Source organism: Salvelinus sp. IW2-2015, linkage group LG32 (genome assembly GCF_002910315.2).
Source record: "Salvelinus sp. IW2-2015 linkage group LG32, ASM291031v2, whole genome shotgun sequence".
Taxonomy (NCBI): domain Eukaryota; kingdom Metazoa; phylum Chordata; class Actinopteri; order Salmoniformes; family Salmonidae; genus Salvelinus; species Salvelinus sp. IW2-2015.
Window position 1 is genome coordinate 32,153,213 of NC_036871.1, and position 19,427 is coordinate 32,172,639.

The 19,427-nt window shown below is 44.6% G+C and overlaps 1 protein-coding gene across 3 annotated transcripts; it reads right to left on the reverse strand.

Annotated features, from left to right (window-relative positions):
• Positions 1-295: 295 nt before the first annotated feature.
• LOC111956624 (apoptotic chromatin condensation inducer in the nucleus) lies at positions 296-17,557 on the reverse strand. Of its 3 annotated transcripts, none has more exons than XM_070436697.1 (20): positions 17,392-17,557; positions 16,401-16,466; positions 16,039-16,150; positions 15,793-15,854; positions 13,974-15,595; positions 13,492-13,860; positions 13,187-13,390; positions 11,975-12,974; positions 11,103-11,258; positions 10,909-10,991; positions 6,341-6,398; positions 3,794-3,839; positions 3,495-3,631; positions 3,205-3,348; positions 2,786-2,975; positions 2,394-2,647; positions 2,032-2,139; positions 1,663-1,951; positions 1,474-1,574; positions 296-1,302 (listed from the first exon to the last, which is right to left on the reverse strand). In XM_070436697.1, the coding sequence occupies exons 1-20, from the start codon at positions 17,527-17,529 to the stop codon at positions 1,006-1,008; spliced, it is 5,436 nt and encodes a 1,811-aa protein (XP_070292798.1). In that variant the 5' UTR covers positions 17,530-17,557; the 3' UTR covers positions 296-1,005. The 3 variants fall into 3 exon arrangements, with proteins under 3 accessions (XP_070292798.1, XP_070292797.1, XP_023832899.2); XM_070436696.1 differs by having other exon boundaries at positions 13,492-13,773; positions 13,836-15,595; XM_023977131.3 differs by lacking the exon at positions 11,103-11,258 and having other exon boundaries at positions 13,492-13,773; positions 13,836-15,595.
• Positions 17,558-19,427: the final 1,870 nt, after the last annotated feature.

Consider the following 19,427-nt stretch of genomic DNA (forward strand, 5'->3'; position numbering starts at 1 on the left):
TTCATGGCCCTAAGCCCTTCCTACAAATGCTTGTTGTCCATCACTGACACCTTGTGGATCTCCAATATTACTGCAACTTTTTTGTTGTTGACCGGCATTGGTTTTAAGGTATATGCTATTTTCAGCTTCATAGTAATAGAGGATTAAGAAATGAAGAAGTTACCAGGAACATGAAAAGTGTGAAACAGGTATTTTTTTTTATCCATATAGTTCTTTGTTTTGCTACAATGATCTGAATAAGTAAGGGCATCTCCAACTGACAGAAGTTCACTCTTGCAGAAAACAAGCYCAAAAGCTTTGTCAAACTTATTTTATTTGTACATTCACAGGAGTAAACAAAAAAGAAAAGCTTTAATAATGATTTAAAAAACTATTAAAACCATTTGTGTGGAGTTTTAATATGCACCCCTTCTCCAGCTTGCGTTGACCATATAGGGAGAACTYTTGGATGAGCAGAAAGAAGCGTTTAGAAGATGAAAACACAATCAGAGGAGCGTGTCATTTCTAATATCTTGCAGATAATAGTCTCATCCCTCAAACCAAAGACAGAGGGGACAGAACACTGCACAACCATGTCAGTCCTCCCTAGGACACAAGGCTGAGGACAGTGGACTGGGACAACATGCAGCAATGATGAAGCACCCCACAGAAACCAGTCGTGGAACACACACACAACTGGTGAAGGCCAAAAACCAGTGTGTGTATGCATAGAACTCTACGATTGCCTTACTGTCAATCTCACAAGAATATAATAAAAAATAATAAAGTCAGTCAAATTGAAATAAAATCTAAACTTTCAGAATGGAGCAAGACAGATAGCAGCCTGGGCAAAACACCGCTAAACCATGGTCCCTATCTGTATGTGTGTCGGTGTGTGTTTAAAAAAGTGACAGATAGTGACTACATCTGTTGGTCTACTGTAAGGGTCTTATATTGTAACAAAGTAAATGTAGTGATGGGGAATGGAGGGGGTTATTTTAAGACAGTTCCAGCCACCGATTCCCTCTAGCGTCGTCTGTCACGAGGTGGGGGGTCACTGCGGCTGCGTGAGCGTCTGGTCCCCCCTGCACTGCTGCCCCCAGGTCTGCGGTAGCAGTCTTCTCTGTGTTTGCCACTCTCTCCATCTATGCCCCAGTCTCCCTCTCGCTGTCTGTACCGCTCCCCCTCGCCTCTTTCTCCAGATGCGACACTCGCGGCTTTCATCCTTTCTTTGCGCTCTTCCTCCCTTTTCTTCTCCACCTCCTCTTGCTGCTCCTTCCTCCTCTTCATCCGCTCTTGTCGAGCTGTCTCCTTCTGTGCAAACTGGCCACAAAGAAACAGAACATGGGAAAACGTCAGAGATATGGACTGTGAACAATTGTGAACAATTGAAATCAATACTTTCAACAAACATAAGGAAGGACATGTGTACCCCATATCAATAATGAATGTATTATCTTGTTCAGATAGTTGAGTTGTGTGTGTATAACTGACCTGCTCTTCTGTGAGGGGGAGCCAGTATATACAAGGGGCTGCTTTGGTTTTATTGAACAGTTCATCCAGCAGTTTGACAGGAGGTTCGTCTGCAGCTTTCTCTGAAGAAACACAAACACAAAGAGTAAACATACAGTTGACAACAGGGCACAGATCGAAACACCCATTTTTCCATCACCAACTCATCACCTTTCTTGTCCATCTTCCTCTCCTTGCGTTTCCTCTCTCTGGAGCGGGATCGTCTGGGGACAGCTTCCTCTCCAGGTTTTCCTGGACCAAAGTCCCGGACCTTGTCCCTGTCCCACTCCCTCTCAGCCCGGGTCCTCTCCCTGTGCTCCATCTCACGTTCTCGCTCCGCCCACTGTTCCCGTTCGGGCAGGAGAGGGGGCAGGGCCGCCCCCCGACCAGGCACCGCCGCAGCCCCCCGCTCACCCTCCCCAGCCCTCTCAGGGGGAGGCAGGCCTCTGTGGAAATCCAGCTACAGACAGAAGGGGAGAGTTACCATAACGATATCCATCATCAGGTAGGGCAAAACCACGAGAACGCAGATAGTCTTACCTCCTCCTGCTGAATGAAGTCCAAACTGAGGAACTTGGGGTTGCTCTGAGGCCATTTCACCCCATGCAGGGCTGCACGAGTGGCAATTGACTCCTCTGCACTGGAGTACTGGAAGAAAAAGGAGAGCAAGACAGGACATCCATGAGGAACAGTGAGGCTTGCCTTAGAGAAGACAGAATATGGAGATGTAGGTGTTGTTCTGGGCTGCACCTCAAATGACACCCTCGTCCCCCATATCGTCAAATACACTAGCTTTGACCACAGCCTCCGACGGATGATAACAAGTGTACTATACGGAGAATAGGATGTCGGTTGAGACACAGCCCTGGATTCAGGATGATGGCCAACAGACAGAGACTTACTGTGACGTAGCAGTGAGATTTGATCTTGTCGATCCAGAAACCGTCCTCGAGCACGGTGCCGGTCCTACCGAGCAGCTCCTTCAGCTGGCCCAGGGTGAACGGACGAACCAGGTTGGACACGTGGACGATGTTGGACACTTTGCCTCGTGGAGGAGAGGGCTGCTTGGCCGTGCGGACAGGGTCATCTATGGTGATGGACACGCCAGACTTCAGCTGGCTGATGGAGCGACGGATCAATGTGTCACTGGGGGTCACTGAGGAGAGGAAAAGATAGAGAGATACATCAACCTGACCTCACTCAACATATCAAAGGGTAGAATCTAGCCCAGGGTTAGAGGTTTTGATCTGACAAGAAAATTAAGTTTATCTTCAATTTTGGATCAATCCATCACCTGTTTTCATCTCCATGTTATGGCTGGGGGGAGAGGGGCATTGTGTCTCCAATGAGTCTCTCTGGAATGAGCCATCCATCTTCTCCTCTCTGTCTCCTTTAACCTCCCCTCCATCCTCTCGGTCTTCCTCCTCATGTTCACTCCTCTTGGACTCCTTCTGTCCATTCTCCTGGGTCACTGACGGGACCACCTACATTACAGGTGGGTGGGGAAGAGGCGGCACACACGTTTTAATATGACATTCACAAATGCTAATACCTTTGGGTCATTTAAGGATGTTAGCCGTTATAGTAAATCCTACTGAATGCACCTTTATTAATGAGTGCAGCAAAACCAATTTACAGTAATACATTCCTACTACTTGAAACTAGATAAATGTACAGTCCACAGACCAGGTGAAGTTAAAGTTTAACTCTGACCTGTGTGACTGTGCGTCTGATCTTGAGGTCCTGCTCACCCCGCTCCCTGCCCTCCTCCTCCACCCCAGAGAGGTGATCCTCCTCTGGGTGCAAATCCACCACCATCTCCTGGCCTGGACACAGTCTGATGTCTGGGATCAGAGACTGGGGAGAAACAGAATCAACAGATTAGGGGTGGGAGAAAGAAGCATCAAGACTCAGATAGTAAAAAGTTTGTTAGTATTCATTCTGAGGTGTTTTAGATAAGTAATATGTACAAGAGTATTTTTTGCAGTGTACTGATGCTATACCTTCAGAGAGTCTGTGGTAATGCTCATGGATGATTTCTTGGCTGTAACTGCAGTGCTGGATCCCCATCGCCTCTTCCTCCCGGCCCCAGACTCTGTTTCGCCCTCTGCACTGACAGCACCTGGAGAGGCCTTGCTGCCTGGAAGACATAAGAGAATTGAACCATGGCCAAACGCAAACACATCACCGCATCTATAACTGGCGCTCACTCACACATATGCAAACTAAACAAAAAACCAAGACTACCTACTGGGCTGAAAAAACAAAACAGGCGTGAGCGTTTAGAGGGASGTATACTCACTGCTAAGGGAGATCCTACGGGCTGTGAATGCCTTTGGTGTCTCACACTGAAACAAAAAGAAATAAACACACCCCAAAGTAGAGAGGGGAAAAGGTGAGAGGTAAAGATGAAGAGGTGCATGGACAGATTGAAGGGAAGACAGGACAAGAGAAAGTGGGTGGGTGAACAAGGGAAGAGAAACTAGATGAGACTGCAGGTTACTTTCCACCTCAACATAGCCAGACTATGAATGAATAGCACCAGAGTCATATAGTATCGCTATATAGGTCTCTCAATGGCACACTGTAGTGAGCATACTGTGGATTATATATATGCTTGGTCTCAAAACAGTGCGTATGACTTTAAGATAATGACTGAAGCCCCAAATGTGTTTATGATTGGTGTAGAATGGTGTTAGGGGAGCCGAAGTCTCACACACACAGAAAGACATAGTAGCCTGATGACAATACTGCAGTTTAAATTCATTTCACTTTCATAGAACATCTGAATGGTGTAGCTGGTAAACCAAGAGGCTGCCAGGATTACTGAGTCATAAAACAAGACTATGAAATATTGGGTGGTTTATAACCATTTTTCATTCCAAACTGCAGTAGCCATAAATATGTAAATTAATCCATTTGGATTTGACAATTATGTCAGAATCAATTCCCCCATTTTAGGGTAAGAGGAGGGTGTCAACAAACTATYCATTTTTCTAAATATAGTAAATAATAACATTGAGAAAATGACTACTTATTCCCTGGTACCACTGACACCTGATCCTTACTGGGATGGATATGGCCCAATCTTGACTGCATGTACTGTATCTAGGCAACAAGGGTCCAATCAAAAGGAGGTTGTCAAGTTTGGGTGGAAATKTGACAGCTGGTTGGCAGGCAGGATGGGCTCTGTAGTTCAGTGGTGGCGGGGCTTGAGTGGCTTTTGAAAAGGTTTTGGAGTCAAGTCCTTAAGAGGTCAGATATCAGTCCTTTCAGATCTTTGTCATGCCTTTGTTGTGACTGTCCAACTGAGGTTCAATGGAGATGGGATAAGGATAATCAATAATTAACAAGAGTCACTCCAAAAACTAGAAGGGGCATAAGCAGACACCRTCTTCCTCAGGGGCATCAGGAGACAGTGTTGAGTGACAGGTAGCAGCAGAAAAAGGGAACAAATTGGCAAGTCCCTTTTTCAGCCAACAACTAGACATTTGGTTGAGTCCAAAGAAATGCTGAAGACCATTGAGAAAGTTAACAAAATGTCCGAGATCATGTCTTTGAAAAACAGCCATGAAGAGAGGCCCCAAGTTGTCCTCATGATATTAATTTGGATCCCATTCTGAACAGTTGGAGAACAAAATCCCAAAATGTCCTTTCTCAGAGAAACCGCTTAGTCCAGAACAAATATCGACCAGTTAAACTGTCCATTAAGCAGCACATTCGTGTGTAGATGGTGAGAAGACAAATGTACTGAAGTGACCCCATGGGAAGACATCTACAGGCCTGTCGTTGAAGGGTTTGAAACAGTCTATTGAGTGTCTGCCTATTCATCTCCACTCTGACCCATCTGTGTGGTGAGATTGTATGTGGCCATACAGGTGTGTATGAACCAGTTAAGCCAGGTGTTGGTGACAGACAGACGAGATCAGTCATCCCAAACCCTCAGCCCATTAGTCCAATCAAGTGCCATCTCCGTGCACATTTGTGGCCTGCTGGAGGTCATTTTGCAGGGCTCTGGCAGTGCTCCTCCTTGCACAAAGGCGGAGGTAGCGGTCCTGCTGRTGGGTTGTTMCCCTCCTACGGCCTCCTCCACGTCTCCTGATGTACTGGCCTGTCTCCTGGTAGCGCCTCCATGCTCTGGACACTACGCTGACAGACACAGCAAACCTTCTTGCCACAGCTCGCATTGATGTGCCATCCTGGATGAGCTGCACTACCTGAGCCACTTGTGTGGGTTGTAGACTCCGTCTCATGCTACCACTAGAGTGAAAGCACCGCCAGCATTCAAAAGTGACCAAAACATCAGCCAGGAACTGAGAAGTGGTCTGTGGTCACCACCTGCAGAACCACTCCTMTATTGGGGGTGTCTTGCTAATTGCCTATAATTTCCACCTTTTGTCTATTCCATTTGCACAACAGCATGTGAAATTTATTGTCAATCAGTGTTGCTTCCCAAGTGGACAGTTTGATTTCACAGAAGTGTGATTGACTTGGAGTTACATTGTGTTGTTTAAGTGTTCCCTTTATTTTTTTGAGCAGTGTATATATACACACCTCATCACTTAGCATTTTTCATGACCTAAAAGCACTTAATTGCCTACAATGGGACAGGGGGATTTAAGCAAAAAGAAAATGAGACATTGTTAACTGGAGAAGATGGAGCACTGGTACGCTCAATAGTACCACCTAAAACTATGACCAAAAACAAACACCTCATCTCTAATTCCTCACTGATATGGTTCATTTTGATGGCTGACAACTGGAGTGATGCCTCCYCACTGGTTGGCCAGCAACAGTCCAAGCCCTCTCTACAGAGTCATGAAGTCCCAGTGTTCCTCAGTGGCCTTACCTCCTCACTGCTCTCAGGAGCCTTCTTAGGCTCAGCCATGGCAGCCTCATTCACCTCCCTATGGAGAGAATGAAAGAAATGAAAATGAGTGATGACAAGATGAAAGGTTAATGAGACAGGAGGATGGGGGGGTTTTGGTTCATGGCAAAAAGGTATTCAGAAGAGGGTAAAAAAAATATGCAATATGGGGATAGGATGTACAAGCAATATGGTAGTGTCCTGTCCAAAAAAGAATGGCCTGCCTAACAGGGTGCTCCATGCAGATTGCTGTAGCAGAGACAAGAAGAGCTTCAATATCTGGTGCAACTACTACATATGACCAAATAAGGTCGGAATCCCTCATCTGCACATTTGCTTTTTAAGCATTTACTTCCATAAGAGAAGAAGCCTCATTGATAAAATATTAGGCGTTTGTTTTGCGCTAAATCAAAACCTAGATAGAATGTATTATTAGAATGTAATCATGCTTCTGTAAAAAATGAACTTGATGTATGAAATGAGGACTGCTAACAAAATAAACAATAGATAAAAATGTGTATGCTTATGATTGCCATTCGCGCATTCTCTTTCCAATTCATGCAGATTCTGCAGTCACTCTGAAAAGCAAGACACTTTGGAATATCCTATTCAAACGCAATCCCTTTTCACTTGGTTCATTCATTAATTCCGCCAAGGAGCGGCACAGTACAATGAGAGCGGTGACTGAACGCCCCCCATACACCTCCCGTACACCCACCCTCACACCATCATTCAACAGGAGGACTCTTGTGCTTCGCATTAAGAATCTGACAGCGCAACATTTATTGCTACAAAATTGCAATGGGTTCTAAAAGAGCTGGACGAGAACCAATGTCGCTACAATGCAACACTGCAAACTGGGTGTTGCTATAGAATCCAAGCACCACGACGAACAATCTCTTCTCTTCCTACCTTATGCTTAACGGCTTTTAATCCCCCCGGACAGCATTTTTACAAAGCCCGGTAGAGAGCCAAATATCTCAGCCCGATTAAACCATACAAGGAGACACGCTTTGCAATGAATTAGGCTGCTGGCCGATGCAATGCGTTGTCATCGGTTACAACCAAACCATACACACAGCACAGCTATATTGAATGAAAAATGAGACAGGAAAAGGGACCCTCATTTTCTCAGTCACACCGGTTTCTAGGCAGTCGCATTAAACGCCTGACAGGAATTGTATTAACCTGTGATTCTTCCGTTGACAACACATTTAATAGTAGGGGGTCAAGCACCGCAAGTTTTAATGGTATTGTTATTTTCCTGCCGTTTTGTCTACAAATAGAGATGGTAAATCTTGTGAGGTTGACACTTGTATTCTCTGGTATTTTTCAGATTGGCTTTATGGAGTTACGAGTTTGGAATAGCAAACTTAATAAGCAGTATTCTGAATAGACTGCACACAAAAGTTGGCTATATTTTTTTAAGATAATAATTTTATGTGGCGCATTGGTGGCCTGGAAATTAATTTGAATAAACTGGGTCAAATTGGAAACCTGTAGCTACTCGACAGTTATCACCCTATTTCAAATAATTTTACTTGGCTTGCTTGAATGATGAGCCAAGCAGACAATAACCAACATGACCTTGAGTTGATGGCAATGTTCCTTCTAAACTGCGGGTGGGCTCGCAGTGGCTCCGAGACTGCTGTGAGCAGAGTGCAGAAGAAATAACAGTCCATGGAGAGAAGTTCAAGATACAATTGAATCCAACTTTCTAGTTTCCCCCAGTTAGTTAACACTATCAACTTTTTCCCCTTTTCTGTGGCAATTGTGATCGAATCAACGCAATATTAGCCACTTTCGGTGCAACATAGCAAAACCAAACAATGCAAAATATTTTGTTGTAGCGAGAACGCATCAGAGTAGGATTGTATTGCCCAGGACTCAGCCCGTACTCTACACAGACCGGTGCGGCATAACCAATCAGAGCTGCAGTAGGCCTATATGCAAATAGACCTGTGCTATTTATTTTGAAATAGACTGTTTACAGCTGTGGTCATGAGTAGATGCGCTTGTTTTGAGAACAAAGCAAGAGCTGCATGTAGCCACGTGTGCACATTTTGTTCATATCCTTTGCTATTTAGTGAGTTATTAGCCCGGTTATAGATCATTTGTAGTCAGCAATAGGGGAGTGATTGAAAAGCAAGTCGAGTAAAGAGCTTTTTTTTTGTCAAAAGGGGCAGTGTTGCATTAGCCAATAGCCAGAGGGTAGCATAATTTGTCTGATTGTTTAACAATAGTATGGAAATAATAATGCATTTTATTTGTAAAGTGGTTTCTTGCATCAACCCCATCATTTTCAGTCAACTCCTTGTCTGAAGGACAAGTGGATAAACAGGTTAATGTCAAGCCCTGCGTGTTTTTTCCCCCCAAAGTCTCATGGAATGTAGGCCTACAATGAACACCACACATTGGCTGCTACTGTAGGCTGAAAGATAGAACAGCTATTTCCATGTTCAAAGGTTATGGGATGCACCATATATAGGTATAGGCCGACATTATCTAAAAATGCCAGTATCAGCCAATGTTTAGTTTAACGCCGATGTGCAAAACCGATTTATATAACGTAGGTACATGACGTAATGTCGCCAGGTAAAATTATGCTGTACACGTGCAACACAGCATTCCTACCCTAGCCCACAATGTCTGCTGTGTGGATCGAGCAGTCAATTGAAAGAGTAAGAACATTTCAGCGAGACAACTCAAAGGCGAATCCATTAAAGCCAAGACAATGGAATTTATTACCCTTGACATTCAACCGTTCTCTGTCGTGGGTGATGCTAGTTTTTTCGCTGACTGGTCGAGCACCGGTACACACAAAAAAGTGTATTATTTTTCAGATGTTTCCCTACCGGAGTTGCACAGTAATAGCATCACTGCTATTAGCTTCACGACATACATACTATGGAACGCCGTTTGGGTCTTTGCGTGCCAATTATTATTTTATTTTTTTACAATACCGCGTTGGTAATAAAGCATAATTTGTTTGACTGCAACTTCTGGGGTAGCTAGCTTTAGCTTGGTACCTAGCTAGCACCAATAGAACCAGCCTGAAAACAATGACCAGTAGAAACTGCAGTCATTTTCATTATTCTTAGCAATGATTTAGGAATCCTTGTGAGTAAGTATTAGCTAGGTTGCCACTTGTTGTTCGCCTATTGAAATTGAACTTCAGTTCATGAAAATAAATAGCTAGCCTGCAACTTAAACCTGTTGCCCAAAGCTAACATTATAAGCAGCCAGCTAGCTTCATCTGGCTAGTGAGGCTCGACCAGAACGGGTTATGTGTTGTAAAGCTAGCCACAATAAGGATTAGGCACAATAGTGGAATTTGCGGTTTGCCTTCAAAAGAAAAGCATGTCATTGCCAGTGACGCAAATAGAATTATGCTATACTTTTATTTTGAAGGCTAACTGCAAAGTCCACTATTGTGMCTAATCCTTATTGTGGCAAGCTTCACAGACGGGTCCGACCACCATTAATCAAATAATAACTGTCTTCTAAATTAGGGTTATTTTAGACGATGACACCTAGCACTGAAACAGATATTGTTTTGCTATGTTTTTGGGGAAGAACATTGTTTGCATCCATGAGCTAGCTAGCTTTTTTTATGACCAGCACTGTAGGTGCACGAGACAACTTTACCAGCATCATAGCATACGTATCGATGAATCGTTGTGACATATGAAATGTAATAACTACGTAAAAAATGTATGAACGKGTTAAATAATTATGTGAAGTGCTGTCGTATTCAGGTCCTGATTGGTCAAATAGTGTTATTTGATGTGTGTCTTTTTTGACATGCAAAGGCCCAAACGGCGTTCCATACAAATCCTGTTTGAGAATGAAACAACTGAACAACGAAACAGCACAGCAAGTAAGTGAAAGAAYTTTYTTTTGATTATGTTTTACTGATAAATGGGGACATATGTAAATGGAAACAAAATAACTTTTTGGTCAGTGTGGTGTGTGTAACCTTTATTTAACTAGGCAAGTCAGTTAAGAACAAATTCTTATTTACAACGACGGCCTACCCCGGCCAAACCCGGACGACGCTGGGCCAATTGTGCACCGCCCTATGGGACTCCCAATCACATCCGGATGTGATACAGCCTGGATTCGATTCAGGGACTGTAGTGACGCCTCTTGCACTGAGATGCAGTGCCTTAGACCGCTGCGTCCATGTGTGTGTGTTAACTATTTAACTGTACTAGAACGCTTAAAAGGCCGCWAAACTTTTAAATATCGGTATCAGSTTTTTTTGGCAAGGAAAATATCACGTCGGTATTGGCCAAAAATATCATATTGGTGCATCACTCAAGGCAAGGGGTGGCTACTTTGAAGAATCTCAAATCTAAAATACATTTGTTTATCACTTTTTTGGTTACTACATGATTCCATATGTGTTATTTCATAGTTTTGATGTCTTCACTATTATTCTACAATGTAGAAAATAGTCACAAACATTTTTTTTTTGGAATGAGTAGGTCTGTCCAAACTTTTGACTGCTACTGTGTCTGTCTTTTGCACCAATTCTATAAACTCACCTTGTAGTGTTTGTCTTTACCTCCTCTCCCTCGCTGTCCTTCTGCCCATTGTCTTCTCCAGCATGTATTCCAAGGAATGGTTTCTGATGGTCATAAAGAGGGTGGTGTCAGAGGGGAAGAACCATAAAATAAAATATAAGATATTTAGGAGATCTGTAGAGAATAAAGAGACTACAGTTTGAATCTCTGCTGACCTTCCTGTGTCTGGCTCCAACAATGTTTATGTCCTCTTTCTCCTCCCCAGATACTCTCTTTTTGTGCTGTGGGGCTTTTGGGGCCTCAGTTGGATCCTCAGGTTGACTAACCGTTTCCGTATCCTGGGATATGGTGTTTGTCTGAGGTTTCTCAGGCTAAGGGAGAGCGAGAACAAGTAAATGAATTGTATATTGTGCAAAATATCAAGACATGAGCAGCTGAGTCACAGTTGTAAGTATACATCTGTCATTTAGCCAACTTATGGTTAAATTAAGAATGATGGGTGTTTGTGTTATGCCATCATTACGTCTCGGCTTGCCTTTTTTTTTTTACCTCTTTCTCCCCAATTTTGTGCTATTAAGTAAGCAATGCAAAGACAAAAAACAGTACATGACAATGGACTTGATCATCTTTTAATATTTCATCATTGTTTTGCTGCAAGTTGTTTCATGTTTGTGTGATTTACAAGTACATCATGTAGGCTTAAAGAGTCCAGCAAGAGCACACCTACCACGTACTTGCATACACACGCACACAGAAAACCCCTTTGCCTCCATCTGTTACTACTAGAGCAAAACATATTATTCATAAATCAGAAGCCTTCCTGAAACATTGAACATCTGGATTTGATCACTTCGACAAGGTTACTTTGAACATGAATGAAAAAACAGCTTCTGATCTCCAATGACCATTGATTGTCACTGCTTGGGTGGTTTTGTAAAACCTAGGCCCTGACAAAATGAAAAACAAAAACAACCTAAAGAAAATCCAAGTACTAGGCTACATGGTTAATGAACATTAATATTCTCATATTGCTGTTGGATCATCATTTCATTGATTGAGAGAGAAAGAACACCTATAGACCACTCACCCTTCTACCACTGGGAGTGGTGTGTGTTTTGCCCTGGGATGATGATGAACCAGACGAACCTGAGGACGACGACCCAGAATCTGAGGAGTCATTCGACGAGGAAGACCGTCTTCCCAGCTTTTCTTCTATCTTTTGACTCCTCTCCCTTCCTTTTTCTACCTTGCCTTCCACTGGTTGGGGTGAGGGAGGTAGCACAGCTCCCGCTGGACCTGAGGGGGCTTTTGCTTCTCTGGCCGTCTCTCCCACCACCTGTTTGTCTGTCTCCTCTCTATGTGCTTGGACATGCTCCTCTGACACCAGGCTCTTACCCTTTTCTTCTTCAGGACTCTTGCCCAGTGTGGAAATCACTGGGGTCTCCCTCTCTGGCCCTGTCGTCCCCGACGTGTCTGCTCCAGAAACAAGGACACCCTGTCTTGCAGGCTTCTTTGGTGCTGCTTGTCCAGCAGAAGGCTGGGACCCCTGCTGAGTACCTTCCTGCTCTGGTTCCCCAAATTTGCTGGGGGACTGGAGAGCTAAGGACTGAGGATGGTGGCTTTCAGAGAATGTACGGGGCCTCTTGATGACCCCGGATGCAGAAGATTGGGATAGAACTATGGGGTCTCTCAAGAAACGGAACTTCTTGAAGGAGGACTGGGGTGACAGAGACATTGCTAGAGATTGTGACAGGGGCGTACCAGATTCAGCTGGCTGGTTGTCTCTTAATGCTTTTTGGGGTAGGGATGGCACTTTGGGCTCCCCACCCTCCTCTGTTGCCGCCATTCTACCTGCTCCTGTGGAGAGGGGAGGAGTGGGCAGGGGGGTAAGACCAATCTCACGACCACGTTTCCATGGAGGAAGATGACTCTCCCTCTTCTCTTTCTCTCTCTGCGAGGCCTTCTCCTGTTCCAAAGCTCTCTCCCTCTCCTCTCTCTCTCTGTGCAAGGCCTTCTCCTGTTCCAAAGCTCTCTCCCTCTCCTCTTTCTCTCTCTGCAAGGCCTTCTCCTGTTCCAAAGCTCTCTCCTTCTCCTCTTTTCTCTCTCTGAAGCCCTCTCCTGTTCCAAAGCTCTCTCCCTTCCTCTCTCTCTCTCTTGCGAGGCCTTCTCTGTTTCCAAAGCTCTCTCCCTCTCCACTCTCTTCTCTAGTGCAAGGCCTTCTCCTGTTCCAAGCTCTCTCCCTCTCCCTCTTTCTCTCTCTGCAGGCCTTCTCCTGTTCCAAAGCACTCTCCCTCTCTCTTTCTCTCTCTGCAAGGCCTTCTCCTGTTCCAAAGCTCTCTCCCTCTCCTCTTTTTCTCTCTCTGCAAGGCCTTCTCCTGTTTCCAAAGCTCTTCCTTCCTCTCTCTGCAAGGCCTTCTCCTGTTCCAAAGCTCTCTCTTTCTCTCTCTGCAAGGCCTTCTCCTGTTCCAAAGCTCTCTCCTTCTCCTCTTTCTCTCTCTGCAAGGCCTTCTCCTGTTCCAAGCTCTTCTTCCCTCTCCTCTCTCTCTCTCTGCGAGGCCTTCTTCTGTTCCAAAGCTCTCCCCTCTCCACTCTCTCTTGTGCAAGGCCTTCTCCTGTTCCAAAGCTCTCTCCCTCTCCTCTCTCTCTCTCTGCGAGGCCTTCTTCCTTCCAAAGCTCTCTCCTTCTCTCTCTGCAAGGCCTTCTCCTGTTCCAAAGCTCTCTCTCCTTCTCTCTCTGCAAGGCCTTCTCCTGTTCCAAAGCTCTCTCCTTCTCCTCTTTCTCTCTCTGCAAGGCCTTCTCCTGTTCCAAAGCTCTCTCCCTCTCCTCTTTCTCTCTCTGCAAGGCCTTCTCCTGTTCCAAAGCTCTCTCATTTTCCTCTTTCTCTCTCTTGCAAGGCCTTCTCCTGTTCCAAAGCTCTCTCCCTCTCCTCTTTCTCTCTCTGTCAAGACATTCTCCTGTTCCAAAGCTCTCTCCTTCTCCTCTTTCTCTCTCTGCAAGGCCCTTCCCTGTTCCAAAGCTCTCTCCCTCTCCTCTTTCTTCTCTCTGCAAGACATCTCCTGTTCCCAAAAGCTCTCTCCTTCTCCTCTTTCTCTCTCTGCAAGGCCTTCTCCTGTTCCAAAGCCTTCTCTTTTTCTCTCTGTAGGACCTTCTCCTGTTCTAAGGCTCTCTCCCTCTCCTCTCTTTCTTTCTCAAGGGCTTTCTCCCTTTCGATTCTTTCTTGCTCCAAAGCCCTCACCTTCTCCTCCCTCTCTTTCTCCCTCATCTCCCGTTCCAAAGCTTTCTGCCGCTCTAACTCCAAAACCTTCACCATACGCTCCCTCTCCAAAGCCGCCTTCTCCTCCCTCTCCAAAGCCGCCTTCTCCTCCCGCTCGCTCTCCAAAGCCGCCTTCTCCTCCCTCTCGCGCTCCAAAGCTTTCTCCTTCTCTCTCTCCTGCTCCAAAGCTCGCTCTCGTTCCATGGCTCTCTGCTTTTCTAATTGCATAGCTTTCTCTCGCTCTTCCCTCTCTTTTGCCAAAGCTTTCTCTCTTTCCTCCTCTTCTCGTTCAAGAGCTTGTGCTCTCTCTCGCGCCAAAGCACGCTCCTTCCTTTCTTGCTCCAAAGCTTTCTCTCGCTCCAAAGCCATCTCCCTCTCCTTCCTCTCTCGCGCCAAAGCTTTCTCTCTCTCCTTCCTCTCTCGCTCCAAAGCTCTTTCCCTCTCTTGCTCCACAGCACGCTGTTGCTCAAATATTCTCTGCCTCTCCAGTCTTTCCTGCTCCATGGCACCAAATCGCTCTTGCTCAGGGGATTTTTCTCTTTCCCTCTCTGCCTGCAGCTCCTTTTCCTTGTTTTCTTGCTGCCATACAGCATCTCTCTCTTCCATAATAGTGGGCCTAAGCACACTCACAGGAACTTCACTGTGGGGGAGATGGCCTCCAAGAACTCCCTGGTTTGTTACTGGAACCAGTCTGGGGAAGGGCAAACTGGCTGCAGCATTGGTTGTGTGGGTGATGGCAGACACTGTGCCCTCTTGAGGACCTCTACCAGAAGACATTGTTGCAGTTGCAGCATTGTTGTCCTGCCTCTCTGCATCCCCACGTCCATGCCACCCAACTCCAGAGAAAGCCCCCTCTGATGCCATTTTGCGTGCCAGCAGGGTCAGTGGGCCAGGCTTGCGCTCTGTGTTGCTTTGTGGATCTGGGCTGCTACTACAACTGCCACTGCTAGAGGAGCCAGAGCTGGAGGTACTGGAAGTACGCTGTCTAGCTGGGGGCTCACCTGGACTAGGGGGGCTTTGTTTAGGGGTATCAGGCAGTGGGAATGATAACTCTGGGGGAGGGGAGGGAGGAGGGGTAGGCTGTCGAAGCTGCGGAGACAATAGGGGGGGAATGTGCTGTGGGTGTTGGCGGGATCCTCCAGACCTCGCTCTTGCTAGCTGGCCTCTTGGTGGCTCTCCTAGATTCCTCCTCCTGGCACCGCTATCCCAGTCCTCATCAGCGCCGTCATCATCGCTATCTGCTGGGACTTGACTAGAGGTTGGGACTCTCTCCGGTCTCTGCTCACCAACACGCACAGCCAGAGAGGCAACGGCAGCAGAGGTAGGGGCAGGTGGAGCAGACACATGGCCGTCTCTGGACATGTGCCCCTCTCCCTCGCTTGCTGGGCCTGCTAGTCCCTTTCCCTCGGAGAGGCCAAAAAGCTTGTGCTGGTCAACCAACACAGGTGTGACATCCTGATGAGGTCAGAAAGAGAGTTGAGATTGAGTATGTTGCAGGACTATGCCAGAGTTTCTCCCATGCAAGCAATTATTCAAGCCTTGATTAAACTGCATGTAAGATCGGGTCAATCATGCAAGATTCTCATACATGCAAGTTGTACAACAAGAGACTTAAAAACCCGAAAGAATACAGTGATTAGTCTGCAAAAAACCTGGTCTGGGGCAGCACAGGCAGAGCTGTTATTGTCCTTTGTGTGGTCCTCTTTGTCTGTATCTGGAAAAACATAGTAGTGATATGTAAGAGGGGAAAGTACCCTCAGCAAGAAATGAGTCAGCTGATCTGATTTSATACACAAACAAAGCTGTCTCAGTAAAGGCATGGAGCGGTCATGTAAACTACTCGAGCATAAACCCAAAGCCAATATGTACAGGTGAGGGGGGGGGCACTGCCAACTTACCATCATCTTCAACTGCTTCACGGGCCTCTCTCTCCAGACGCTGCCTCAAGAGCTCCTGCTGTTTCGCCAAATACTGCTTTATGAAGCTGTTCTGGCTCATCTCTTCACCAATCTGAAATACACAAGACAAACAGAGGCTAATAAAATCCTTGCCGATAACCACCCTCTTGAAAAAATAATCAGAGAAACTGCCAAATATCTACAAGGAGACGATTTAATTATGTTATGGTTCAATCTAACAAAATAAGGAAGAAAGTCACACTATACATACTCCCAACAATTTAATGGGTAAACCTAACCAATGTCAATCTTCATGGTGCTAAAACATGATCCTTGCTATGCAACATCTTGATAGGTCTCACCTGGGAGTTTGGCTGCAGTCCTATGTGATGGTGTGAGGTTCTCTGGAGGTTCTCCAGCATGAGAGCCTGTCACAAACATAAGAAAGGATTATGACAAACAGTAAACAACCTTTAACTCCCTAAATAATTAGTAGTTGTTGTATTGCATCTGATAATCATGTTGTTGAGCTTGCTCCACGATGTGCTCAGAGGAAAGCACACACACGGCAGACACCGGCATGTGTGAACCAGTATCTGGGCCGAGGAGGACACGATGAATATCGTCCTTCTCTGCCCAGATACTGGTTCAACTGGCATGGAACACTTCAGCAAAACATCAAAGTCAAGATCAACGTCTCATAGTCATAGAAGAAGCGTAGATTGGCCGATATAATACAACACTTAACTAGTTAGGACTTATAATATATTTTAAAACTACGTGTTTGTTAGATGATTCTCACGCTACTTGCAATCCACTTGGATGGCTAACATTACATCTTCTAATTATACAATCAAGCAAGAATTCCTAGATGATCCGAGGCCCAAAACCGAATAACATTTACTTATTATTATTCATTATTTTGTTTACTACGCTTCCCAAAAGCTTAAAGTACAGTAAATAGCATAATACTTTGCAGGCTCGTCCACATTGTATAACCCCCCCAACTCGTGCACATCAACAAAGCGCAGACATTGCTGCGGTCGATAAAACTAGTTATCACCAGCAATAGTTAGCTATTAGACATGTCTCATATAAACAACACACGTCCATTTAAACTTATGTTAACAAGTTATTCATCATAAGAGGCATAAAAGGTTTTACAACATAGCACAAAGCTTCCAACGACGACAAAACATCAGAACCACATAAAGTAAACAGCACACGCATTTTTATTCTCAAACTAGGCAAGCACTCCGGCCTGCAAGACAAGCATCCGCCAGTCTACTAGCCAACACCGAGGGTTTAGCGACTGCAGGTTATAAATTGTCTCGGATCCTTAATGAAACGTACCCCTTTGAGTCTCTTAACGAGAGTATTTTTCTGTCCGCTTTTAGGAAGTCCGCGCTCCTCCAAAGCAGCTTTCAAATCCGCCACGCGGAGAGATTGTAGTGGCCTCCCGTCCAGTTTAACGTCTTCGAGGTCCGCCATTTCCCTTTCCACTCGTTCGCGTCAGCAACGCCTTCCTTCAACCAACGTCAGAGTAGACAACTTCTGGTAGAAGTGTAAACTGAATGACATTCTTAGATTTTATTAAAATAGAATACATACATTAGATTGTGGATTGTTATCCATACACGCTATTCACTGTGAATTTGCAGAAATAACATACCTAAACATTATTTTGAAATGGTCATTTCCTACATTATGTTATTTGTGCCGACAGGGGGTACTCTTTCACATGTCCAAATCATCTTTGGGTCATGTCAAATGAGAAGGGTCTGACCACAGACAGAAGGGGTAACCATAATTATCTTTGGTCTGACCGAAGCTGTGTCTAGAGAAACCAGAGAGAAAGAGGAAGAGAGAGGCCCAACTCGGCGGAAAATCTGTCTCCCTCCAGCAGGTGGCAATTTTTCATTGTTTCGCACACCAAGCAAGGAGTTTTTACCGAGCCAGTTTCAGGTTAGATATTCGACGGATATTCGCTTGTAGTTTTCCTTACGTCCACCAACAGCAGTTAGGGACCATCAACATAGGGACAAATCAAAATTTTCAAATGTCAATAGCTCTTTAACCATTACTCCAAACACTTTCAAAACTGGTTGTAGCTAACCCGATGGCATAGGCTCACATTGCACACCCTTTAGTTTGTCCATTTTCATCTCACATTGTTTTACATGAATTTTTCAAAATGTAGAATTTCAATAGCTCCTTGGTCATGTGACCTAGTGACTTCAAACAAGGTTCAGAGTGTCCACTCAGCGAGCCTACACATTGCACACCCTTTAGTTTGTCCATTTTCATCTCACATGGTTTTCCATGAATTTTTCAAAATGTAGAATTTCAATAGCTCCTTGGTCATGTGACCTAGTGACTTCAAACAAGTTTCAGAATGTCCACTGACTTCCCTTCTATATTGCACACCCTTAGTTTAGAATGTCCATTTTTTTTTTTTATCTCACATGGTTTTACACAAATGTTTCTAAATGTAGAATTTCAATAGCTCCTTGGTCATGTGACCTAGTGACTTCAAAGAAGGTTAAGAATGTCCACTCAGTGGGCCTACACATTGCACACTTTAGTTTGTCCATTTTCATCTCACGTGGTTTTACATACATTTTTCAACATTTAGAATTTCAATAGCTCCTTGGTCATGTGACCTAATGTCTGCTGACTACCCTTCTATATTGCACACTCTTGTTTGTGTACTGTAAAATCACGCGGTGTAACGTACATTTTTCATAGTTTCAAATTTGCAATAGCTCCTTGGTCATGTCATTTACACACCTAAGAAGCATGCAGTGGATATACACCCATATTGCATAYCCTCTAGTCATGTATCGTCTATATTGTTGTACATTATTATTAGTTTGACAATTAGGGGGTTCAGTCCAGTGTTGTGTTTACCCTGTTCTTTAATATTTATCTACAATAATTGGTAGTTCTAAGTATTTATTTTCCCTGTTTTTTTATTTTTCCACAGTATTTAACAGTACACAATAGGAGAGAGACAGATAATATTTCCTTTCATCGTTAATATCAACCATAAAGGAAAAGGGCAAAGTACGAGAGTCATGCTATTAATTGTCCAAAGCAGGGATGGAGAGTGAGGTAGGCTGCAGTGGGTTTGCTGGTCAATACATATACTGAACATGTAACCACAGTAATGGTGGCCAGTAAATCAATGAATAAAAATATAATATTGACAAATTAAACAAATTGTAGACCTTTAATCTTTTCCAACATGTCAACATTTCATACTTAACTTCAATTAAGTATGAAACATTTCACCGTGTTAACTTTCTCTTTATCCCTGGTTGATGTACATGTCAGAGCCTCTTCAGTGTGGATGGGGTATAGCATACATTTTCAACAACAAAGACTGC